At 41.1% G+C, this 27,781-nt stretch overlaps 1 protein-coding gene across 2 annotated transcripts in view; it reads right to left on the reverse strand.

The window, feature by feature from the left end:
* Positions 1-3,384: 3,384 nt before the first annotated feature.
* Positions 3,385-27,781, reverse strand: part of CERS3 (ceramide synthase 3) — a 108,213-nt gene continuing 83,816 nt past the window's right edge. For both annotated transcript variants that reach the window (XM_059180155.1, XM_059180156.1), the window contains exon 12: positions 3,385-5,282. In XM_059180155.1, the coding sequence (XP_059036138.1) occupies positions 5,115-5,282 (168 nt within the window). In that variant the 3' untranslated portion in view covers positions 3,385-5,114. The remainder of the gene's footprint in view (positions 5,283-27,781) is intronic.

Raw genomic sequence — 27,781 nt, forward strand, 5'->3', positions numbered from 1 at the left:
CCCTCCTTCCGTCACCCAATGGGCCAGGGCGGGTGGGATTCCCGGTCAAGGAACCAAATGTTATGGATCCTGGACTAGATCCTGATGGAAGAACCAAGTGGCCCTCCGAGACCGTGGAGGATCATTTGATAATGGGGGGGGGGGGGCTCAGAGGAGTGTGGTCTCCAAAGGTGTGAGTCCCCAGCACAGGCAGGGAGGGTAATTGATGCCCTTCTACTTCCGCATACGTGGTACTTTGGGCGCTTGCGGGAAACGGGTAGGAATGCAGAACCCTGAAGGGCCTTGAGACAGGGGCTGGAATTCCCTGGCTGGTTTGGTCTGCCTTCCTAGAGTATGGTTTTTCCCTTCTCAGTCGGAACATTCACGTGCATTCTTCTGGTGTTCCTGTGTGTGCCTTTAAATACAGACCTAGGAGTAACACTGCTGGATTATAATATGTGTATGCATCCAATTTTAGGAAATGATGACAAACGTTTTCCCCAAGTGGCTCTCACAGCCCTCCTCCAGCAGGGCATGATGTTTGACGGTTCTATGTGGTCACCCTTAGTACTAGGGGTCTCCTAATGATTAATGAACTTGAACATGAGCACCTTTTGTATGTTAATTGGACCATATGATATTGTGTAAAGCATCTGATTAAGTGCCTTGCTGATTTTTTTTTTTTAATTGGGGTGTTAGGGTTTTTTTGTTTGTTTGTTTGCTTTTTTAGGAGTTCTTTATGTTTTGGATATGAGCCCTTTTTCAGTTTAAATTGTCATAGATATTTCTGTGGCTTGCTTTTTTCCTTCTCTTAATGGAGTCAGTTGAGAAATAGAACTTTTTATTATTATTTACTCGATTTGTTAATATTTTCCTTGATGACTGATACTTTATCTTTTAAGAATCTTCCGCCTATCTTAAGATCATGAGGTTGGAGGTCCTCTTGTGTTTCCCTCTGGAAGCTTTATTATTTCACCTTTCACATTTAGATCTACAAAAAACCCTGACATTTATTTCATGTATGATGTTAAGTAGAGATCAGGTTTCATTATTATGCTTAAAGACAGCCAACTGCCCATATATGCATGAGTTTGTTCCTGGACTTCATGTAATTTTATTGTTCCATTTGCCTGTCTTTGTACCAATTTCACACTGCTTTACTCTCTTTTTGTAATAAGTCCTGCATTTAGTAAAATGAGTTCTCCCGCTTTGTTTTTTTCAAGATTGTCTCAGCCAGTCTTGTTCCTTGATATTTATGTATAAATTCATACACATTCACACACACACACACACACACACACAATGTGTGGGGATTATTGCATTTACGTTTGTGATAAGAGCTTTTATTTCATTTTTTCAAGCCTTGTAATTTTTATTTCTTGAAATATTACATTGGGCAGGGTGAAAATTACAGCGTTGAATATATTCAGGATGATGGGCTTCATTAAAAATAGTGGACATCCCCATCTCAGTGATAATTCCTGTGGGAAAACCTTTCAGCATTTGGCCATTATCACATTATAGGATACTGGCTTCATGCTTTCTGAAGATGCTATTTACCAGATTAAGGAAGTTCCTTCCTATTTTTCTGTGCTTTTGTTTTGTTTTGTGTGTGTGTTGCTGTTTTGTTTTGTTTTTTTGATGAATAGATGTTGAACTTTATCTAAAGCTTTTGAAGACATGGCATTTTCCTTTGTTCTTTTAAAATGGTGAATAACATTGATTTTCAAACAGTAAATCAACTACAAGTTCCTGAAATAAACCTAACTTGTTTGTCCTACACTCTCCTCTTTACTACGTATTGCTGAATTCAGTTTGCTCGTGTTGAGGAATTTCACGCCTATGTTCACAAGTGACTCAGCCAATAACTGTTGGGTTTTTGCCTCTTAATATTCTTGCCAGATTTTAGTACTGAGATTATACAGGCCTTCAAAAACAAGTGTGGGAGCGTTCCTTTTGCCTCTACAAAAGTTTGTACCATACTTGCGTTAATTCTTCCTTAAATATTGGAAGAATTCACTGAATGAGCCATCTGGGCCCAGAGATTCGTTTTTTCGTGGGATGGAGGAGTGCATTTTGAAATTTAAGATTTTATATAGTCTTTTATATAGAAATACATTTTATATCATTTATTTTTATTATTATTTATAACATGTATTATATGTAATTAAAATAATGTTATTATATATTTATATATTATTTATTTATATAATTACATATATATTTAAACATCTACTTCTTTTTGTGCCCATTTTGATGAGTTGTGTTCTTCTAGGAACTTATATATATTCATACCTTCAAGTTTATTGATATAAAGTGGCTCATAATATTCTCTTACTTTTTGAATGTCTACTTGATCTATAGTCACAGTGAAAGTGTGGTGAAGAAAGTACCTTTAGGATCAGTCCCCTCTCTTAGCATTTCAACACTGCCTTGTGCCACAGGGCTCAGATGCCATGACCCAGGTTAGACTCTAGCCCACAGTGGTCTGTCTGTCCTCACTGTACACAGCCAAGAGGCTCACCACCAGCCAGGCCGGAACTGCAGCCCTAATGTCCTGTCTTGACCAGGGCCTTCCTAGAGGCCTGGCAAATCTTTTCTTCCACTTCCAGGTGAGACCAGTCATGAGGTCTAAGAAGCCAGGCAATGTGTCCGTTGAGTCCACTCCACCAACATCCATGTTGGATTCTGTCTTTGTTTTACTGGAAGTCATTTCATTACCATCACAGTAACATGGGTGGCACAGTGGACTGCATTTTCATAAAGTCGTCTGGTATAGTATGAGCCCCTTTTCCTGGCAGGAAGAGAGGTTTACCTTTGAAATTGATCACAGAAGCCTTTAAGGATGTTACAAAAATGTGCATCTACCTCTCCCGAGGTATTTCATGCTTCTGACTGTATCACAGACCCTTGAAGTTGGCATATTAATGTTACCCTCCACATTTAAATAAGAAAAAGAGAACTGGAGGATAGAGCATCTGATACACTTTTTTTTTTAACCTTAAGTGAGAAGATATTTGGTACAGAGACAAGACAAAAATAAATCAAGGGAAAAATAGCCTGTTAACCGGAAACATAAAAAATAATGTCTCAATGGGCTTTTCTTCCACCAAAAATAATAATAATATAATATTAATAATAACAGCTATGTCCTAAAGTGAGTAGAGGCATTTTCAATTTATAATATAACATTGTACATATAATACATATGTTACTGTGCTCATCAAAGCAAATAACATGCAAAGAAAACTCGATATATGTTTTTCTGTTGTTCTAGTGATTCCTCAAAAAGAGATTTTGGATGAGGAAATAATTCTGAAGAGTTTTGGGTTTTTGTTTTGGTTTACCCATGAAGGTTTTAAAAATATCCTTTTCTTGAAACAAAAAAAAATGAAAAACAAAAACAAAAACAAAAACAGACATCTTTGCGGCGCAGCGCCCTTCCCATTCTAGAAGCTGTAGGCCACATCCAGTGGGGCCCACATGGATGTCTTTACTAGTTCCCACAGCCCTGGGTCCCCTGGGGCTTTATAATATGGGTCCCTGAGCCAGAGAGGATAAAGGTGGGAAATGTGGCCCAAGAATCTGTGAGTTTGGGGAGGGGGATGTTTGCATATTCTGCTCAGGCTTTTCCCTGACAAGGCTCTGCTCTCCTCAGTCAGCAGGACCCTGAAGTCTCTGAGGTCAGATGTACCCCCTGTGAGGGCTGCCAGCTAGTGGGCTACTGACCCGCCAGCCCCCTACTGACCCACAAGGCTCATAGCTGAATCTGTCTTCCCAGAGGGGTTGGAAACCCTGGGAGCTATCATTGACCAACACCTGTCCTTGGACATTTCTCAGGGGTATTTTCTAATCTTCTGCTTTGTTCTGTTTTACTCTCATGAAGTCTGATTGGTTGGACAGCAGAGATGGAAAAAGGCTGCAACCTCTTTCTGTTTTCAAGATTTCCCTTTGGTCAGGAGCTCGCATGCACGTCTTGCTCCAAAGGTTCAGCCTTTCTGCAAAATAATAACTCGGTGAGCAGCCTGCCCTAGGTCTGACTCCCCTGGACTGGCTCCAGATGGACTGCACTGCTGACTGGGCAGTTCTGTCGGCCTGAATGAGGGGCTCAGGGCAGTGGTAGCCAAGTTTGCCTCTTAGAAAGGAAGCAAGGGAGAGCCCAGCAAAAGACAGGAAGGAAAGGGGCCCAGGCTCACTCTCCTTGGCCAGAGGCAGGGCGAGGGTGGGGAGGAGACTTGGGGCAGAGAACTGGGGGGAATTTGAGACTCACCCTTGGGGATCTAACGAACATACAGTTACCAGATAAAATGGAAACAGCCTTCTGAATATTTCCATTTCTGGATATCTCCAGACCCACTTAAAAAGAATTTTTTAAGATTGTGCTTTTTGTTCAGGCCCATTCAGTGCCAAGTTTAACAAGGTTTTTCTCTCTCAAATAGAGCTGGAATTGTAGTGAAATGAGTGTCAGGTCCCTGTCACTTCAGAGTGGACAGTACACTTTCACTTCCATTATCTCATTCTATCCTTACTCCAACCCTGGGAGGTAGGCAAGACAAATATCATGTATTCCTGCTGGAGAGGATGAAGCATCAAGGCTTGGAGGGTTTAAAGAACTGCCCATGGCAGAAAGTGGCCAGTGAGCCCTGGAAGCCCGGTCCACTCACTTCTGCCACTTCCGTGTTGCCTCCTCAAACTCATTGTTTTGGGGAAGAAATGAGCTGCTTTCTGTGGCTGAACACACATGAAAAAGTGGGTTACCTTAGCACTTCTCAGGCCATCCTGAGGGTGAACAAGGTGGCAAGGGGAATGGCCTGCAACCAAGTAAGCTCACATACATGAATGAACACAACTGAACTAAAATGGTTCTCTGGAGAAATCTTTGAAATCTTTGACCAGTCTGAGTCCTAACTGCAGTAAAATCCATAGGGATGCTATATTTAACGTTTCAACACAAGTGAACAACATTTTCTTTAAATACATCTTGGAAGGGGGGAACATGGTGGTTAAAAAGATGGGAGGGCAGAATTGGGGGTCCCTGTAGCTCCTGTAGGCCACAGGGATGGAGGGGGGAAGCAACTCTGGCTTCCAGCAGCCCTCAGAGCACACTGTGCCCCAGGAGCCACGTGGGCTTCAAGCTAATGGCCATGTTGACCGTTGGGAATAAGGTCCCTGTTGGCCCCGAGGCCATTCTTCAAACAGTCTCTCTCTTTGCCTTTGGTGATTTCTTCCTTCTCCTCCTCCTCTTCCTCTTCTTCTTCATACTCATCCTCATCCTCATCTTCACTCCTCACATCCTGGATGTTCTAGAGAAAGAAAAGAATGGGCTGTGAGTGCTAACCCTCCAGAAAGTGGCTTGAGTGAATAAGAAAACTCAAATTCCAAACTCAGAAAGAAAACACAATATTCAAAAACCAAAAGTTCACCAAGGTAGAATATATCCTGGGTCACAAAATCAATCTTAACAAAAAAGAATTGAAATCATGCAAAGCATGTTTTAGAGCATAATGGAATTAATGTTGAAATGAATATTAAAAAAAGGAAAATCTCAAAACAGTTGGAAATGAAACAATACACCTTTGACAATGGATCAAAGAGCAAGTCACAAGGGCTTTTAGAAAATATTTTGTACTAAATTGAAAATACAGTGTATTAAAATTTGTCAAATGTAGCTAAACTAGTGCTTTTAAGGAAATTTATAGCACTAAATGTTTATATTAGAAAAGAAGAAAATTCTCAAATAATTTGAACTTCCATCTTAAGAAACCAGAAAAAAAGTAAAATAAACCCAAAGCAAGCAAAAGGAAGGAGAAAAATAAATAAAGAAATCAGTGAAATTTAAACAGAAAAAATAATAAAGAAAAGCAATAAAACCAAAGGCTGGTTCTTTGGAAAGTTATATAAAATTGATTAATCACTAGCAAAATTGACAAAGAAAAAGAAAGAGAAGGTACAACTTGCCAGAAAATAAAAAGGAAATTTGACTATGGATACTATAGATATTATGAACAGTTTTAGGCATATATATTTGACAATTTAGATGAAATGGACCAACTCCTCAAAAACCACAGACTACCAAAATTCACACAAGATGGCACAGATAACCTAAATAGTCATATAACTGTGAAAGAAATTAAATCAGCTAAAAATCTGGGAAAGAAAATCATCAGGCCCAGCAGTTTTCACTGGAAAATTCTATGAAACATATAAAGAAGAAATAACACCAAATTTCCACCAATCTCTTCCATTTGATAGAGGAGGGAATACTTCCCAGTTTATTTTATGAGGCCAGAATTACCCTGATATCAAGGTCAGAAAAAGACAATATAAGAAAGAACAACTACAGACCAATATCTCTAATAAGAGTACATATATTTAAAAAAAAAAAGCCTCAATGAAAATATACTGTGGAAAAAAGACAGTCTCTTCAGTAAATGGTGCTGGGAAAATTGGACAGCTATATGTAGAAGAATAAAACTCGACCATTCTCTTACACCATACACAAAGATAAACTTGAAATGGATTAAAGACATCAACATGAGACAAGAATCCATCAGAATCCTAGAGGAGAACATAGGCAGTAACCTCTTCGATATCAGCCACAGCAACTTTTTTCAAGATATGTCTCCAAAGGCAAAGGACACAAAAGTGAAAATGAACTTTTGGGACTTAATCAAGATCAAAAGCTTCTGCACAGCAAAGGAAACAGTCAAGAAAACAAAGAGGCAACCCATGGAATGGGAGAAGATATTTGCAAATGACAGTACAGACAAAAGGTTGATATCCAGGATCTATAAAGAACTTCTCAAACTCAACACACACAAAACAGATAATCATGTCAAAAAATGGGCAGAAGACATGAACAGACACTTCTCCAATAAAAACATACAAATGGCTATCAGACACATGAAAAAATGTTCATCATCACTAGCCATCAGCGAGATTCAAATTAAAACCACATTGAGATACCACCTTGCACCAGTTAGAATGGCCAAAATTAGCAAGACAGGAAACAACATGTGTTGGAGAGAATGTGAAGAAAGGGGAACCCTCTTACATTGTTGGTAGAAATGCAAGTTGTTGCAGCCACATTGGAGAATGGTGTGGGGATTCCTCAAGAAATTAAAAATAGAGCTTCCCTATGACCCTGCAATTGCACTACTGGGTATTTACCCCAAAGATACAGATGTAGTGAAAAGAAGGTCCATCTGTACCCCAATGTTTATAGCAGCAATGGCCACAGTCGCCAAACTGTGGAAAGAACCAAGATACCCTTCAACGGATGAATGGATAAGGAAGATGTGGTCCATATACACTATGGAGTATTATGCCTCCATCAGAAAGAATCAATACCCAACTTTTATAGCAACATGGATAGGACTGGAAGAGATTATGCTGAGTGAAATAAGTCAAGCAGAGAGAGTAAATTATCATATGGTTTCACTTATTTGTGGAGCATAAAAAATAACATGGAGGACATAAGGAGATGGAGAGGAGAAGGGAGTTGAGGGAAATTGGAAGGGGAGATGAACCATGAGAGACTATGGACTCTGAAAGACAATCTGAGGGTTCTGAAGGGGCGGGGGGTGGGAGGTTGGGGGTACCAGGTGGTGGGTATTATGGAGGGCCTGTATTGCATGGAGCACTGGGTGTGGTGCATAAACAATGAATTCTGTTACACTGAAAGGAAAAAAAAAAAACCAGCCCAAATCAAACCCAGTAATGTATAAAAATAATAATACATCACAGTGAAGTGGGATTAGTCCTAGAAATGCAAGGCTGGTTTAAGATTTAGAAATCAATGAGTGTAATCAATCCTACCAATAATGTAAAGAAGGAAAAAAATACATAATTACATCAGTTGATGCCAAAAAAATCATACGACAAAATTTTATATCCACTCATTTTTTAAAAAAATGCACCAAAGAAAGAGAAGGTAACATCATACCTACTGATGAATGACTGAATGTTTTTCCCCCTAAAATTAGGAAAAAAGCAAGAATGTCCACTTTCACCATTCCTATACAACATTGTATTGGAAGTCCTAGTCAACATAATAAGGTAAGAAAAAGAAATAGAAGCCATACAGATTGGAAAGAAAGAAACGAAAGTATCCCTATTTGAAGAAGACATGATTATCTATGTAGAAAATCCCAAAGAATCTACTGAAAACTGCTAGAATGCATAAGTGAGGTTAGCACAAAGTTGCAGGATACAAGGTCAATATACAAAAGCATGTGCGTGCATGCGCGCGCGCACACACACACACACATACACCCACACACACCTTGATTTCTAAACACTAATACAGTAGGCTGAAAAAGTGTCCTCAAAGATAGTAGGTTCTAATCCCTAAAACTTACGAATGTTACTTGATATGGTAAAGTTTTTGCAGGTATGATTAAGTTAAGGATATTGAGAAGATTAGCCTGTATAATCCAGGTATACCCTAAGGTCACCCCAAGTGTCTTTTATAAAATATGCAATGGGAGATTCAACACAGATAAGAGGCATGTGAAGATGGAGGTAGAGACTGGAGTAATGTGATTATGAGTACGGAATGCCAGCAGGCACCAGAAGTTGGAAGAAGTAAAGAATAGAATCCGCCTACAGCCTTTGGACAGAACACAACCCTATGACATCTTGAGTTCAGCTCAAATCTGATTATAGACTTCTAGCCTCCAGAACTATGAGAGAATAAATTTGTTTTTTTAAGCCACCAAGTTTGTGGTATTTTGTTATTGCAGCCACGGGAAACTAACATGACTAGCAATGTCTGACTAAAAGCAAAATTTAAATTTAATTTAACTGTAATATTTACAATAATTTCCAAAATAAAATATTTGGGTATAAATCTAAAAAGGACATATAGGGTCTGCATGTAAAACCTACAAAACTCTGATGAAATATTTAAATAATTGGGGACATATACTATGTTCATGGATTGGAAGGTTAAACATAATAAAAATGTTAATTATCCCCAGACTGATTCCACACAATATCAGTGAAAATCTCAGTAAGACTTGTTGTACACAGAGACAATCTGATTCTAAAATTTATATGAAAAAACAAACTAGAAAAACTAAATCAATTCTGAAAAAGAAAAATAAAATTGGAGGACTCCAACTCCCCAAATTTAAAACTTTCTGTAGAGTTAACAGTAATCAAAACTGGGTGGTATTAGAAAGGGACAGGCACACAGATTAATAGAACAGAATAGGGAATGTAGAAATAGACCCACTTATAAATATGGCCAATTAAGTTTTGACAAAGGTGCAAAAGCAATTCAATGGAGGAAAAAAAATAGTGTTTCCAAGAAATGCTGTTAGAACTTTAGAAATCCTGAGGCAAAAGAGTAAACTTTGACCTAAACATCACACCTTGTACAAAACCGACTCAAATGGATCATAGATCTAAATGTAAAATATAAGACTAAAATTTTTCGAAGAAAACCCATAACTTTGGGTTGGGTAAGGAGTTCCTAGATGTGGCACAAAAAATAAACTCCATTAAGAGAAAAAAACTAATCAACTGGATTTCACCAAAATGTAACTTTTGTACTATAAAAGACACTATTCAGAGAATAAAAAGACAAGCTGCAAACTCAGGAATAATATTCACCAACGCTATAGTTGACAGGTATGCATCATAAAGAATTGTCAAAACTCAATAATAAGAAAAAAAAATCAAAATATGGGCAAATATATAAAAATAAGCATTTTCTCAAAGAGGATATAGGAGGTCAAAGAAGGATATATATGAAAGATGTTCAACATCACCAGCCATTAGGAAAACGCAAATTAAAGCCACAATGAGATATAACTGTAAGGGGTGCCTGGGTGGCTCAGGGGGTTAAAGCCTCTGCCCTCGGCTCAGGTCATGATCTCAGGGTCCTGGGATCGAGTCCAGCATCTGGCTTTGTGCTCAGCAGGGAGCCTGCTCCCCCCTCTCCCTCTGCCTGCCTGTCTGCCTACTTGTGATCTCTCTCTATCTCTGTCAAATAAATAAATAAAATCTTTAATAGAAAAAACCTCATAGAACTTTACACCAATGGGAAAAAGTCTATTTGCTGATGATTTTTAAAAACCAAACTTAAAAGTATTCCTGCAAATAGTATGGTTTTCCTGACAAACATTTGCTATGACAAGTCTTCCTCATGTAGGACTTTTGGTTGTCAAGCTACCTTTACTGTTGGTAATTGGGATGTTTTGTATTTTCTTTATGCAGGGACTCCTTCAAAGGCCTATTAAGCCCAGACTGGAAAAGAAAAAGACCATGGAAGATGGAGACCGGTTTCTGACACCCCATCTTTCAAGTTGCCAACCAGAGCCTTATGAATTACTTTTCCCTTTTGTGCCCTACATACTACACCTGACAACTTCCAGGTATATATACCCAAATACCTCCTCTGTGTACAATCTTCAGGCAAACACGGCTTTTGTAAAAACCCAGCGTACATGTATGCTGCTGCCTTAATTACAGAAATGTAATATCCTGGGCTCTTCTCTGTACGATCTGCTCTTTTCCACAACAAAACAGCAAGGATCTCCAAATAAACAAAAATCATGGTAAACATTGAGGGACAAACTTGGTGTCTCCCCAGTTAAGATGCAATGGAGAAAGGCAGATGGGGTTTTTTGGGGAGCAGCAATGCTTGGTTGACGATTGCTTTCATGGGTTGTGCCCCTTGGGTCTCCTTTTTCATCTTCTAAAGATGTTTGTAGGGAACAAGGGAACATTTGAGTTGGAACAAAGAAATGAATTTCTCTCCAGAAAAACAGACTAGCATCTACTGGCCTGTTTCTCCAGGACTTAAGGAGCTGCTCCCCTGAGATATAAATTGGTCCTCGAGGATGTTCCCCATCACCCCAAGCCTCATCTCCAGCACCCTCACCTCCAGGAAGGGATCCTGCACCTTATGAGCCTTCTGGTAATTAAACGCATCTAATGGTCCCAAGGGTTGGGGAGCATTACTGACTTTTAGTAAGCAGTGGCTAGGGATACCCACTATCCTACAATGCTCATGACATCCAAGTGTCCTGCCAGACCTCAGTGTACATGGGTCCCCACTTAGCACCTAAAGCCATCTTACATTCAAGCACAGGAATTTTTGCCTGGTTTTAGTAGAGTCTCAATTTTCCAGGAAAGCAGCTGTGTGCAATTTAAAGGAAGGCTATACTTTGTTTTGTTCAGAGCTTCTCAATTTCAGAAAACTTGTCACCAAGGGCAGACAACACTAGAGGGGCAGTGCTGAGTCCCCAGTGTTGAGTCATCCAGCGCAGAGTCCCCAATACCGCATGCCCGCGTGTGTACAGCTGGCCCAGTCATGCTGAGCCATGAGCGAGCACAGCACCTGTTGACCTTGGGATGCTCTTGAGTATTGTCTAGCACACATATTACATGCGAAGTGCTGATTTTATCTGAAATGCCTTTCTTCCTATTTCTTTTCTACTGCAGTTGTGGCATTCTATTGCTATTTTTTAAAGATTTATTTATTTATTTATCTGAGAGAGACAGAGCATGAGCAGGGAGAAGCAGTAGAGGGAGAGGGAGAAGCAGACTCCCCGCTGAGCAGGGAGGACCCAATCCCAGGACCCTGGAATCATGACCTGAGCCAAAGACAGGCGCTTCACCGACTGAGCCACCCAGGTGCCCCTGTTCTATTGCTTTTTGAAATTATGACTACAGGTGAGTTGTATTACCCAGGAATTAATTTCAGGCTAGTAAAGGGGGTATGGGTCCAACAGAATTGAGAACCATGGCCCTGGATGATGAATCCAACTCCGAAAGGATTTTTAGACAGTAAGAATTTGTTCAATGGATATACATGTGGTTACACATTATGCAAGCTTAAATAACGTAAATTGGAAATTGCGTGGTATTCAACTACTGATAAAACTTCATATTCAATTTTGTCTTGTATAAAACGTAACAGCAATGAAAACCTTAAAGGGATTTTTTTTTTTTTTTTTTTTTTTTGCCACTGCTCTAAAAATCCTCTGTGCTCTACCTATTCACCCCTCCCTCTCTCTCAACCCCTGGTGACCACTGATGTTTTCACTGTCTCATAGCTCTGTCTTCTCCAGAATGTCACCTAGGTGGAATCATTCAGTAGGTAATCTTTCAAGATTGGCTTCTTTCACTTAGTTACATGCATTAAGTTTCCTCCATGTCTTTTCATGACTTATGAGCTCATTTCTTTTTATTGCTAAAGAATATTCCATTGTCTGGCGGTAACACAGTTTATGGGTACATTCACCTACTTGGGAGACATCTTTGGCTGCTTCCAGTTCTTGGCAATTGTGGATAAAGCTGCTGTAGACACTCATGCTATTGATGTCCACGTACTGGGCATTGGGTTAAGGAGTTAGTATGAACGATAACATTCCCTCCTCACAATAACCCAAGGACACTGGAGCTGCTCTCTCTATTTTAAAAGAGAGAAAGCAAGACTCAGGACTCAGCCTTGCAAGGCTGCACAGCTAAGACAGACAGGATGAGAACCCTACTCGAAGCTTAGAAACTGAACTACAGTTCTCTACAGACCCCTGGTGGAGACAGGGGACCCAGGAGGCAGATGCTGGGTTCTGTTTGTGGTCAGTTGTTCGTATGAGAAAGCTCCCTCTCCCCTCTGACTGAGCAGAGCACCAGCTCTTGTCACATCTCTTCACGCTGTTTTGACTCTGCCCTTGGTACCTGACTCTGAAGCATAAAATTTGAAATAATGAAAAGCATCCCCAATTAATTATTTTTACTATGTGAGACAAACACACCATGTTTTAGTCTGTTCTGTGTCAGTTACCTGATGGTCAAGGCTCTGGAAACTAATTCCGGATGTATTACTGATCTGCTACCCACAGTTTGAAAATGGCTGTCTTTGGGTATGCTGGGAAAATGAAGCTTTCCCACATTGCTGAAGTCAGACAAGTTTAAGATAGGAACTGTAATCCATGTTCTGCAAAGCACCTTTTCACAACTACAAGTCTTTCTCGGTAATGACAACACTTCACAGAAATGAAAACCAAGTTGAGCTTGCTCTAATGGAACAAGGAATTAAACACTTGCTAAAGGTCAAGCCACCTTGTTTTCTGAAACACTACCTGTGTGCTTTGATGGAGTGCCAAGACTTTGCTTACACAGCAGCAGTGAGTACCCTTCTTGAAATCAGCGACTTTCTTTCCCTGCATTGCCCTTCCCTTTCACTGTTCTCTGCCCACCGGCCCCGCTCCTTCCCCCACTTTTAGTTGTCACTGGGCTAGGAGAACTTGTCTCATGCAAATGTTGACCCAGAAGCCTCCTACAAATCATTAAAGGCCTAAGAAAATGCAGGCGTAAAGAAGGATCCAGAACCTTCTTTGAAGAGTGAGTTGGATCTGGGCTTCAGCAGCTGAAGGGCTATAGCTCCTTGGTTCAGTCCTCACACTTGTCCAAGCATAGGGCAACTCACCTGCTTACCATGATCTGCCCAACTGGGCTTCCCCTCGGTGAGGGTTTCAGCATTACAGAGAGCACATTAGTATTTGATAATTGTAGATAACCTTCCTCTAGAATTAGGAAAGATATCTAGCATGTAACTGAAGTTTTTCCAGAGATAACCTGGGCCCTCTAGAACACATTATTAACAACATTATTCATTCCACAATTTACTGTACAATTCCACCTTTGGTTATACAAAATGATGGTGAAAATAATGAAGAAGTTATTCATGTAGGAGAGACCCTGTTACTAGTTGAAACAGGGCTTTGGAGCCCCCACACCACTAAAAGGCATGAATATTGGCAAAGATCATCTACCTGGCACTCCAAGAGGCCAGAAGAGATGTGTGGTCAGAGGATGGGTTGAAATCACAGTCACCATGAAGGGAGATTGGCAGTCAGTCTGAAGGTGTCCCATACACTAGAAGAAATGGGGACATTAGGACCAAAACAGCCTTCTTTAGTTGAAGTCATGCTGACCTCAAAATACCCCTTTGAAGGGCAGGTTCCAGGAATGGGAGCACAGAGGTGAACTGACTCACATTCAGAGACTCAAGCATCTGAGCACTGGAATACCCTGAAAGCAATGGACAGTCTTTCAGCTCTGTTATTTCTTTTTTATCCGGGAGCTCATTTTAAAAAAAAAAAAAAGCTTGAACCTGTGATATCATATGGTAATTGGCTTTGGTTGGTGTCATAGCTCTCGGACACAGAATACCAGGACCAAGACTGCAGGCACAGCCCCCACCCCCTATCATCCCGAGTGCAAGTCAAAATAGTACCGAGTCTCTTACATTCTATGGAGTTTGGATCCAAGTTGCTGAAAACATGCCCTAAAGATTGGCTTATTCATGATTCCCAGTTTTTGTGACTGGTCTGCATACACAGAAAGTTTCCTCTTGAATTTCAGAGCCAGACTCAAAAGTTGCCTTTGATATTGCCCCAATTCACCAGTGTAAACTAGAACACTGATGACCTTTGAACAACATGGGGGTTGGGGACACTGACCCCCTGCATGGCCAAAAATCCACATATAACTTTTGATTGGCCAAAAATTTAACTACTAACAGTCTACTATTGTCTGGAAACGTTATCAAGAACATAAACAGTTGGCTAACACATATTTTATTTGTTCTATGCATCATCTACTGTATTCTTGCCATAAAGTAAGAAAGAGAAAAGGAAATATTATTAAGAAAATCATAAGGAAGAGAAAATACATGTACAGAACTGCACTGTTCAAACCCATATTGTGCAAGGGTCAACTGTATGTTCTATTTTCCATGGATGGCTTTTTTTTTTTTTTCATTTTGCTTGCTGCCATCAATATATCTAATTTCCTTAAGAAATGAATTCATTTTTGCTAGGGCTTACAGGCTTTTAAAAATGAGCTTCTAAGAGAAGAAGCCAGTGTCAGGGCTAGGTGGATGCTAGAGGATGTCTTGCCAAACATGTTCATTTTCCAGGTGCAATAGAAGCTACAGGGGCGCCTGGGTGGCTCAGTGGGTTAAAACCTCTGGCTTCAGTTCAGGTCATGATCCCAGGGTCCTGGGATGGAGCCCTGCATTAGCCTCTCTGCTCAGCAGGGAGCCTGCTTCCTCCTCTTTCTCTGCCTGCCTCTCTGCCTACTTGTGATCTCTGTCTGTCAAATAAATAAATAAGATCTTTAAAGAAAGAAAGAAAGAAAGAGAGAAAGAAAGAAAAAGAAAAGCTACAGGACTTTATCCCACCCCAGCTGAGAACACAGCTTAGTGGCCGCAGAGCTCAGATCCCCCTGCATGGCTCTTGATAAAAATGCATGGTTTTCTTTCATAGTCTCTGGATTACCTAAAAATTAATTAAAAATGTGCCAGACTCTGTGCCAATTATCAAATTGTGATGGGTGTAGAAAATGATTGAATTCATAACTGTAATTTGCTTTAGGGATTAAAACCATTAAAATTAGTGCATTCTCCAATTTGCTACATATTGCGTCCTTTGGAAATGGCTGTAGATGCTACGGTTGGAAATTTAACAACTCTGCCCAGGCAAAGATCCAAAAAAAAAAAAAAAGAGAGAGAGAAGAAAGAGAAACTCCCACTAGGATTTAGGTAAGCAAGGCTTAAGAAATAACCATGGTAAGGCGGAGGATTAAGTATGTAGCCCAGGGGCACCTGGGTGGCTCAGTCAGTTAAGCATATGACTCTTGATTTCAGCTCAGGTCATGACCTCAGGGTTGTGTGATCGAGCGCCATGCCATCCGGCTCTTTGCTGCACATGGAGCCTGCTTATGATTCTCTCTCCCTCTACCCTTCCCTTGTCCACCACCCCTGTTCTTGCTCCTTAAAATTAAAAAAATATATACATAGTCCAGAAAATGTTTATTAAAACTGAGATGTTAAAGTTTGTTTCAAATATCAGCATGCAACAAAGAAATTATATGCTCCATTAAGAAAGGAAAATATCCAATGTGACAAAAAAGCAGGCAAAGGATATGAAGAGGCAATTTACAGATGGGGCTAATAAACTATTCAAAATATTCAATCTTAGTAATCAGGAAAGTGCAAACTAAATGAGATACAATCTCATAGTCATCAAACTGGTAAATAATGAAAAGTCTTATAAAACCAAAAGTTGGTGAGGATGTGGGAAAAGAGCAACTCTCATACACTTGGTTTGAAGAATCATTTGGTAGGATCCGGTAAACTTGACTTGGGAATCCTACCCAGAAACTCAGATATGTTCCCAATGAAACAGATATGAGAATGTATATACAATACAGAATTGGCTGTAAACAGGAGGATAAACAGAGTATGGAATGTCTGATTCACGGCATACCATAGAGGAGTTAAATGAATTGATCTACGGAGTTACATTTATTTATTGTGAATGTGAAGAATGAAGAAAGTAAGCTGCACAATCATATTAGATCACAGATCAAGTTCATTAGATTACTAATTAATTAATTGTATTAGTTCATTATATTACTAATTAATTAATTGTATTAATTAATTAGATCACTAGGTCACAGCATTCATACAAAGTTGACAAATATGGAAGCAATACTCTATAATGTTTGTGACTATACCCAAGCATAGTAAGTACATAAAAGTGTGGTGGAAAGATGCAGCTTCAGTGGTTCTCTTGACAGAGTGAGAGAGGGAGAGAGGGGAATGGGTTGGGGTGGGATATGCCAGAATATACCATCTGCCTTCCTAGTTTCTCTTAGGTGATTTCATCTAGCACACGGTAGGTGCTTGTATCTATTTGATGAGAGAGTGAATGAGTGACTCTAACTTCTCAGTATTAAATCCCACCTAAATTCAAGTGACTCTCCAATTTTTTTTAAAGATTTATTTATTTGAGAGAGAGAGAGAGAGCATGAGAGAGAGAAAGAGAAAGAGAGAGGAGAGCAGAGGGAGGGGCAGAGGGAGAGAGAGAGAGAATCCTAAAGCAGACTCCATGCTGAGTGCAGAGCCCGACACAGGACTTTATCTTACAACCCTGAGATCACAACCTGAGCTGAAAACAAGAGTTGGACATTCAACTCACTGAGCTACCCAGGTGGCCCGTGACTCTCAAATTTATACCCCAGTGTGGATCTCTCTCCCTGGCTTCCAATGATCACAGCTAGACAATCTTCTCTCAGTTGCCTAGCTGGCCCATCAAATGCTGGTCTCCCTGTTCAACACTTTTCCCAGTCTTCAATATTTCAGCAAATGGCACTTCCATTCACTCAGTTGCTCCAGGCAAAAACTTCCAGATCATCCTCAGTCCTGCCCTGCATGGGACACCTTGCTTCCCAGCCCATCACACTCAATGAGGGTCTTTGATACAAACCTCTGCTCTTGTCTTTAGCCACCTCCAAACTGCATCATGTCTCCATGACCAGGATCTAGCTTCTGTGCTGGCTTAGCCCATGGGCTGACCACCATCTATGACATCAGAATACTGGAGCAAATCAGTCAGCCAGGCTCTACCACGCCGGCTGGCCTTCTGAGACACAGTGCACAGGTTTGGGTCTCCAGGGTCCCCTGCTGACTTAGAGCACTCTGCAGCTAGACTCTTGACAGCCACTTCACATAGTTCTTGTGGGACAGTGGTGTTTCCTCCACTCAGAGGAGCCACATGGCCACGGCTGATGAGATTACTAAATGAGGAAAATTCACAAAGTATCTCACCTTCTCTTCTGTAGTGGTAGACAAAATATGGTTTGTTCTTAGACAACTGCAAACCACCAGCCTACATCTAAAAAGGAATACAGAACATTATCATGGCCCATAGCTGGGCAGCTAGAGCATAGTGGAGGCTAATCTATGCCAGAGTTTCCCAACTGGTGTGCCAGGGAATGGTTAAAATATGCAGAGACATTGATTCTTTCAGCCCTTGGAGCAGCTACCAGAGCCATTGTCTCCTCCTTCTTTGGACAGTTGCATCGGTTTTCCCAAGTGCACTGTCCAAGCAGCGTGTCTCCATGCTCTGAGGGGAGGAAGGTGTAGAAGCGCTGAATGGAGCTGTAAGAAACGTTTCAATATGTCACAGCCTGGGAAGATTTCCTCCTGGGTGCGGTGCCTTGAGCTAGAGATGGAAAGTTGTGTGGCTGAAACTTGGATTCTCTGATTTCCAGGGGAAGGGAAGGTGTGTGTGAAGGGCAGGAGGTAAGAACCGGCTGACCCCAGGACATGAATGGTTCTGTTGCTTAGATCCAACACTCAACAAGGGTTAGGGGTGAAAAATGACCGAGAGGAAGGGTCCTTAAGGGAATGAAAATGAGCCGTTCATTCTTACTGGCATGGTCAACCCTACCTCACCCTCTATGCCCTTCCCAACTCAAACTGTACATGACCATGAAGGAATGGGAAGTCAGAGTGTTCTAAACATGATCATCCTCTTCCAGTTCCAACTGAACAATAAGCTACAATTTCATTCTCTCAATTCATCAGAACTTTCCAAATGCAGTTGTCTGATTTCAAAAGGAAATGGCTGGCAACTGTCATCACTTGAGTAATTTTTAACTGCCAATATTTACATCTGAAGAAATGCTACCCAGCTAATAATGCAGAGCTTGGCTTCTCAAGAAATAGTATGTGTGGCTGTTCCAGAATAACCTACCTTCCCTCTGTATAGAATGACACAGGCAGGTGAGGAAGCAAGAAATAATTTGGGAACACCTCCAACCACAAAGCAACTCAGCCAAAAGAGAAATAAGTTCATCTAATAATTCCATGAATCTCAGCCTGGGCACTCTTGACATCATGGGGCACACAAATCTTTGTGTGGGGACTATTCTACCCATTAGCTAGTTAACAGTATATATCCTTAATCTCTGTCCACTAGATACAGTAGTGACCATCAGAAATGTCTCCAGAGATTTCCAAATGTCCCTGGACATCACCCCAGTTAAGAACCACTGGTTCAAAAAATTATTTCTGGAGCCCCAGTGCATGCATTGTGCAAAATATCAGGGACTTGATATCTCTGTCTTTAGATAGCTTACTGTCTACAGAAAGAACCAAACCCCAAGAGCTCAAACACATAATAGTAAACAAGTGTTATGAAGTAGAGATACCCTGATGTGTAAATTGGGGCTCTCACTTAGATGGGGCAACATCAGGAAGGAAATGGAAGGCAAAGGTTGTTACCTGAAGGTTAAGTAGGACTGGTCAGGGAAGAGTCGGGTAAAGGGCCTTGGGTGGGGGAAAGTCTGATGTGCTTAGGGTGCTTAGGGATCAGAAAGGCCAACACAGCTAAAACATAATAAGAAAGATGGAGCCTGTCCTGAGATGAAGTCAGAGAGGAAGCATGGACCATATGATCAGTTTCACAGGTCACAGAAGTTCTATTTACTTGTAAATCCAAAGAGAGGCCATTGTGCCGCACTTTTTGAGATATGGGGAGCAGACCAGTGATTCAAAAAGACAAGGTGTCTATACTCAGAAAACTTCTGCTCTAAGGGAGATGCTGGTTGATATATAACAGCAGACCCTATTGCTGTAAGTGGCAGAGGGAATTCAGAATGGCCACAGGCAGACTTCTGGTGGCTGCGGGCGTGGTGCAGGGGAGAAGTGGCAGTGGCATAGGTTGGAGGAGCAGATGGGTTAAAGCATGAGAGAGAAGAGTGCCCAAAGCCCTCTGCATTTGGAAAGGACTTTTAAGCTCATCGAATCCTGTTTCTACTGATGCTGATATGCCTTTTTGGATAACCCAAGCAAAAAACATACATACTCCTGCCTATACATCTCCAGAATATGACCGAGTAATTGTCCGAGAGGAGTCTGGGTACTTCCTTCAAACTTCCTTCAAACACTGGTCAGTTTTTCAGACATTTAAAGACAGTTAAATCCTCTTCCCACTAAACATTCCCATTTCCTTCCACTGATCTCATATGATAGAACATCAGAACCCTTCTTGATGCAGTGGATCTCAGAGAACATTCTTCCATCCATACCCATCAGCCTGCATTGTACTATGTGTGTATCACAACCAACACCACTCAGTTCAGACACGACCTACTACTTTCAACTCCACCAAAAAGAGGGGGCGGGGCACATACAGTAAATGTAGTCAAACCCTCATATCTGTATGCTTGGCTTTATTTTTTGTGTGTAATTTTTTCTTCATTTTAAGAGTCTAGAATCTATAGATCTTTATCAATCAATCATGATTTGCCTGTTAGTGAAGGTAGATACATCCGGCCCTGGTCTGGACTCCTAAGAACAGATTGCAAGGATTACCAAACAAAGTAAATGCTGACAACGAGGGGAAAATAATGGTAATGCTAACAAGAGAAAATGCTCGTTTTGAGTAAAGGAGTCAACTCTGCCACAGCACTCCTGTACATCTCTGGGAAAGACATCTGCACCTAGGGTTTCAATAAATTGCAGAGCTGTGTTTCTGAAAGGCCTTCAGGAAACTCTGGGCTTGGGAATCTGTGGTTCTCCAGTCATGTCAAAAGCCCAGGAGGTCATGAATGACTCATCACATCCCACTGCCTTTTGAATGGCTCCACGTCTAAATCCACAGCTGGCAATGAAACAAAGGACAATAGAATAAGCATTTTATGCTGTTTTGAAAGCAAAGTTGTAGCTTTCCCTGTCTGAAAAGAAAAAGAAGTATATTCACTCAAGGAGTGCAATTTTCTGAACTCCTACCAAAATGCGTTCCTTTTTGTTATACTGCTTCTTATTATCCAAGATGACAAGGTCACAGGAAAAAAAAAAAAAAAAAGATTGCATTTTTCCTCCATTTTTTTTTTCTCAAAGAAGTTGCATTAAATTTAAATTGGAAACTATCAAACCTAGCTATACCCGGACATTTCCTGTTAGTTACCTGGGTCTGAATTTTCTAGACCAATGCTTCTTAAACTTTAATATGCATAAAAATCACCTAGAGTTGATGAAAATATAGACTTTCATTCACAAGGTCTCTGGTGGGCCCAGAGGTGCTGCATTTCTAACTAGCTCTAGGCAATGTCTGGGCTGACATTGTGGTTGGCAGGCTGTTTCTTAGGCCTATAGCCCCTCCCTAGATTGCCACTCTCTGTAAACAGAAGTTAAAGCAGAGGATCCTCTATGGGTCTTTCCAGTTTAAAAATTCCATGATCCCAACTCATTTTTATTTTATTAATATCTTTATGTCATGAGTCCTTTTAGTCCAGAGAGGCAGTAGAAAATTAGCAGCATGTCTCACTTCCTGTAACAGATGGTTGTTTAAAAATAATTAGTAAATCATCTTATAAAATGAGTCATGCCTTTATTTCTCTAGAGAAATGTACTATTTAAAGAATTCTGGGTTTCTACGATGGAAACAATCCCAAGTGTTTGTTTCAATAGTCAGAATTTTCTTTTATAAGGATTTTTTAGCATTAACACCTATGTAACATGAAAATCTCCTGCTCGGATTAAAATTTGCATGATGGGAGTATTTGTGGAGGTCATGTCCAAAAACTCCACACATGTGGGAAAGAAGGCAGATCACTCTGCTTTTTAGAAAGCAGACCCAAGAAATAGAGAGCCATCCATGGACGCTTGCCCAGTAATGGAGAAGACACACATACATGCACACATACACACACACACGTGGTCTTCTCTACTTTCTAGTGGCTCTCAACCTGAAAGGCAGATCAGAATCACTTATTCAGGAGAAGTAGTCTGTTAAAAAGTCTGATGTCTGGGTCTTGTCTCCATAAATTCTGATTTAACTGATTTGAGTTTGGTCCTGGCCATGAATATCTTTCTTTAAAGGCTCCACAGGCCAGGCTAGTCAGGTGTAGTTGACATAGCTAATATGTAACCAGGTGATCTGAAATAAAAAGTGGGAATCCTGGGAGAGCTCTTGTCGATGTGAGCAGTACACCTCACCCTGTATTTGCCTTAAATGTGATCACCATCCTCACCTGATGGAAATACGTATCGGATAGAAGCATAATGACTTTTTTCATGAACAGACTTACATAGAATATTCCTAAATCTTTGATAGGGCTTTTAGAGAAAAGGACCTCAGGAAAGTTTAAGCATCTGTCATCAAATTCATGTTTTCCTATTTGTTAGCAAAAGGTTCAAAGGATAAGCTGGATAAGTGAAGTGAAGTTTAATAATAAGAAATGTAAATTCCAACACAAATCATGACCATTGCCAGACAACCCTTGAATGGAGGGAATGTGGCTTGGCCCATGTAAAGAAGACGTAGGGTTGTTTTTTTGTTTTTGTTTTTGTTTTTAAAGATTTTATTTATTTATTTATTTGAGAGACAGAGATCACAAGTAGGCAGAGAAGCAGGCAGAGAGAAAGGGGAGGAAGCAGGCTCCCTGCGGAGCAGAGAGCCTGATGAGGAGCTGAGGGCTCAATCCCAGGACCCTGAGATGATGACCTGAGCTGAAGGCAGAGGCTTAACCCACTGAGCCACCCAGGCACCCCAAGACCTAGGGGTTTTCATACCAAGTTTTCAAACTTGGTATGAATTAGCAACATAATGTGACTGCCCAGTGACTCAGAACAAATCTAGGCTGCATTAACGGAAGTAGAGTCTTCACAAAAAGAGATAGGAGACCTACTTGTGTATCAGTCAGACCATGTCTTGAAACTACTGTTCATTTAAAGGAGAATATGGGAAAAATGAAACAAGAGAGTTAGTTGAAAAAAACTCAACAGTGTATCTTAGGACGAGGGACAGTTGGAAGAGTTGGAGGTGTTTAACCTCCAGAAGCAGAGCCATGGTGAGGGAAGGCATAGGGCTGTTGTCTAAGGGCAGCTGGGCTACTGTGTGTAGCTTCCATACTGAGACATCAGCAAGACGTCCTGGGAAACAGAGAACACTGTTCAGATTATCTATAAGAAGAAACTATACATCCAAATTCCAATGAGCCACCACAGCCCTCTAGCCTGTGGCTGAAAAGTGGAGAGGGTAAGCATGGAAAAATGAGCCGGGTGGGTGTAGTGACTTAGAAGAAGCACAGACAGAAGTCACTTCCAGAAAGAGCGAGGGAAAGCATATGTGCACAGGCTGGGGCCTCGTAGTTCCTAGCTCTTGCTAAGGAGAAAGAGCCCCAACGTGTATCAGATGGGGAGTGGAACTTGTTGGGAAGAATCAGGTAAATAAAGAGGACGTGGTACTTGGAGATAACCAATGAAGGGAAAGAAGAACACAGAAGAAAAGTCAGGATCTTGCAGAACAGCAAGAGACAAGACGATAGGCCAGCTATTATCCTCCCTTGCTCACCAACTGAAAACCTTTCTAGAGTGGAAAAGGAAGGGTAGGGGCGCCTGAGTGGCTCAGTGAGTTAAAGCCTCTGCCTTTGGCTCAACTCATGATCCCAGGGTTTTGGGGTCGAGTCCCACATTGGGCTCCCTGCTCAGCAGGGAACCTTCTTCCTCCTCTCTCTCTGCCTACTTGTGATCTCTGTCTGTCAAATAAAAAAATAAAATCTTAAAAAAAACAAAAAAGGAAAGGAAGGGCAGTGGGTTTAGCCAGCCCATTATAATTGAGTATAACATCAGAGACTCCATGAGAACAGATCCCACAGGAAAACAGATCCCACCACCTGTCCCATATGCAGGGGAAGAGAATTACCTTTGTTATCCTAGAGCCAAGACCTACAACAACCAGTGTGGTAGCCACTCACCACTCGTGGCTTCTGAGCATTTGAAATGTGGTCAGTCCACATTGAGATGTGCTGTAAGTGTAAAATAAAATCCACACTGGATATCAAAGACTTAATGGGAAAAAAAGAACAAAAGAATCTCATTAATAATTTTTGGTATTGACTGCTGAATTGTGATATTAACCTTACATAAGATTATAATCTTCCCCTGGTTAAAATATTGACCAGGCAAAATATATAGCAGGCAAGACTGAAATGATAATATTTTGCTTCTATTATGTTCAATATATTACTAAACTTAATTTCACCTGTTCCTTATGAGTTTTTAAAAAGCACTACTAGATAAATTAAAATTATATGTGTGACTCACATTATGTTTTTATTGGGCAGCACTGGCCTAGAGGGAAAGATCAGGAAAAAAGAAAGATCTACGTAACAGTTATACTTGTTTGAAAATGAAATAGGCTGTCTCAGGAAGCTTATATACTGTTATTATTTGGGAAATGAAATGCTGTGACAACTGCTTCTGGCCAGGATAGAAAAAACAAGATTAGATTATCCTAGCATGTTAGACAACTGAAAGCTGGATAAAATATATCTTTAAAAAAAGCAATAGTTTTTAGACATTTAGACTTACAATAAGCAGCTCAGGATCATGGTTCCTGAGACAAAGAAAATGAAGGAGGAGAGCGCTGCACTGGTGCCTGCACACCATCTTACTGCTTCTGAGCTGAAGCCCAGACAGAGCCCAGAAGTGCCACTGAGTTGAGGAAAGAGAATGCGGAGTTCCCTAAAGTGAAGCGGGTGTTCGTGGGACAGAATGCTGGAGAGAAGGGAGGCACATAGAAAGAAAGCTCCTGAGATGCTCAGTAGAATTCCCTTCAGTCCTTGATCGAGCACTGACCTGTGCAGGTGAATCAGGAAACTACCAAAGGCCAGGCAGAGATTCACCAGGAAAAATTGGCAAAACAACCCTGTGAGCTCAGACTGTGGTCATAGCTTGTTGTCTTCTCACCAGCCAGAGTGAAAGAAACTCTTAGTTTATGCACATCGAGGAGAATGTTAAGATGCACTTCACTTAATAGCCATTGACTGAAGGCTATTCTGGGCTCACTCTAGCAAAGCTTAAAAACAAGCCTTTGAAAGGCTTATGCTATACAAAAACAAAATACACTAATTATACTACATACAAAAACACTTTTTAAAAAACAGTTTCTTTATTTATTTGACAGACAGAGATCACAAGTAGGCAGAGCAGCAGGCAGAGAGTGAAAGAGAAACAGGCTCCTCGCTGAGCAGAGAGCCCAATGTGGGGCTCGATCCCAGGACTCTGGGATCATGAGCCACCCAGGCGCCCCCTAAAACACTATTTAAAACAACAAACAAACCAAAGCCACTATTTAAAAGGAATACAACAAAATCCATCATCCAACAATGTAAAATTCAAAATTTCTAGCATCTAATAAAAAATTAGCAGCTTTGCAAAGAAGTTGGGAAATAGGGCATGTAACCTGGACAAAATTCAATGAATAGAAACAGACCCAAGATTATCAGAGATGATGGAATTAGCAAACAAAGATGTTATAATAGCCGTTATAAATATGCTCCATATATTCAAGGAGGTAGAGAAAAACACAAACATATTAAGAAAAAATGGAAGATATAAAAAAAGGCCAAAATATAATTTACAGAGATGGAAAATAGAATATCTGAAGTTAAAAACACACTAGATTGGATTAACTGCTGATCAGATACCACAAAAGAAAAAAAATAAATAAAAGATTGTGAAGTCGTAGTAATAGTAATTAATCAAAATGAAGCACAGTAAGGCGGTGCCTAGGGGGTTCAGTCAGTGAAGCATACACAAATGAGTTTTCAGGAATAAGGTTTCTTTTCTGTTACATAAAGCTGTCTTCTGAGACTTATGTAGAGTGGGAGGAGAGAGGATCACCAGAAGCGTGTGGCCACAGAAATTCATGAGATATTAACAGAGACAGTAGACCTCTCCCCTACATGTGCTTTGACCAATCTCTCTGGCCCAAGCACCCACTAATTCACCCCTCTGGTGTGAATGTGTAGATTTAGTAACAAGCCATGAACTGTGCTTGTCCCCTCGTCTAGGCTGATAAAGAAACAGAAACTCAAATCCCATATAAGACATCTACGTGTGTACATGTGTTAATTTGCCTGTGCGTGTGTCTATTTCACTACTAATAAAATGGAGAGTGTCTGTTGCTTTTAGGATTATATAAAATTCAACTCCATTTTTATGGAATGATTTTTATTTATTATTATTTATTTATTTAGAGAGAGCATGAGGGCATGAGTGGAGAGGGAGGGGAAGCAGGAGTGGTAGAGAGAGAGAATCTTCATCAGGCTTCATGCCCAGCATGGATCCCAATGTGGGGCTCAATCATGACCCTCATCATGACCTGAGTCGAAACTGAGAGCCCGACATGTCACCAATGGAGTCACCGAGGTGCCCCAAGGATTTTGTGAAATGATTTTTAAAGCCAAGTACAAGAGATGATCTTCTCCTATCCCTCATGTCTTTTTCAACTTCTGCAAGATATGACCCGTGTGGCTCAAGGAAACATCAGAGTCAACATTTGGGACAGAGGAATGAAAGGGCAGGACCTGAGTGCCTGCTGCTACCCTCAGAGATGCTTTCCTGGAAGAAGTTTCCTTTGAAAAAGTCCCTTCCTTTTACAAAGGCTTCAGCTGACCTCCTGCCCATCCAGTGACCAGACCAGTCCCCATACCTCCAAAGGACTGGTATCTTTCGAAACCACTGTTAGGAAACACCTAAGACAAAAAATGTAGGAGTACGCACAAAGGGAGCTAATGAGGGATAAAGTAAGTACAGAAAATCATGTGCATAATTAAAAATTCACAGGCGATTTCAGAGAAGTGAGATTTGCTGCTTTTGAAAAAACACCGAGCAGCTGAAAGCTACAGATAATAGTCCTCACTCGGCTGCTGGCGTCTAGCCGCTGCTCGTGCCTGTTTCCAAAGGAATGGAGGATGGATTGAAGAAAACTGAAACAAAATCTCGTTTGACTGATTTAAGAACACTAATACAGTCTTTTTCCATCAGAGGCCCATATGCTTGGAAGGAAGAGCTGAGAAGTCAGCCTGTTTTCGTCAGCAGCAGGAAGAGGGGTCATAGCACCTGGACACAGGTACCCACTGTGACTAACAGAAAGAAGGAACAATTTGGAAGAAGATACTAGAAGAATTTCCAAAGAGCTTGGGAACAGCTATCAAACAGCCCAGGATCTAAAGAAATCCCTGGATAATGCTATTCTGCTGTAGAAAAACTTTCACTGAAAAGGACCCACTGTGTGGGTTCCTGTCATGGTTCCTGAGGAAGCCCCTCTGTCCCGCTGAGCCTCTACTTCCTCACCGGGCAGATGAACCCCTCTTTCCAGTTCTGAGTTGCTTCCATCTCGAGATGTGAGTGTGAGGTTGGGTCTCCTCCTGCGCATTTATCTAGGTGCCCTGGTTGTGCCTACGGGTCTGTTATGAGGCCCCTGCATCCAGGGCATCTTGGAGTCACGCAGATGGCTGCTGCTGCTACTCTGATTTCTTTAAATAACTCCACACCTTCAAGTTCATAAAAACTCGGATTTATGATTGTCTTAAGCCACAAAATCTCCTAATGGGGATAGGCCTAGGGAGATTTCCTAGAGAATGCCCTCTCCGAAGAGCTGAGCCGGACTTCAGGGATTACTGCCAAGGGGATTACAAAGGGAATGGGCGGAATCATGATAAAATTATGAAGTTTGTAGTGAAAGAACATAGAGAAGCCCATGCTGCATGATTCCAATTATATAAGGTTTAAGAAAGTTGAGGGGTGGGGCACCTGGGTGGCTCAGTGGGTTAAGCCGCTGCCTTCGGCTCAGGTCATGATCTCAGGGTCCTGGGATCGAGTCCGCATCGGGCTCTCTGCCTAGCGGGGAGACTGCTTCCCCCCTCCCCTGCCTGCCTCTCCATCTACTTGTGATCTCTCTCTGTCAAATAAATAAATAAAATCTTAAAAAAAAAAAAAAAAAAAAAAAAGAAAGTCGAGGGGTGCCTGGGTGGTGCAGTCCATGAAGAGTTTGGCTCAGGTCATGCTCTCAAGGTCACGAGATTGAGCCCCGAGTTGTCTCCATGATCAGTGTAGAGTCTGCGTGAGACTCTCTCTCCCTCTCCCCCTCCAAATGCCCCCTCCCCGTGCTCTCTCTCTCAGTAAAATCAATCAATCAAT

The sequence above is a fragment of the Mustela lutreola genome, chromosome 7 (genome assembly GCF_030435805.1).
Source record: "Mustela lutreola isolate mMusLut2 chromosome 7, mMusLut2.pri, whole genome shotgun sequence".
NCBI lineage: Eukaryota > Metazoa > Chordata > Mammalia > Carnivora > Mustelidae > Mustela > Mustela lutreola.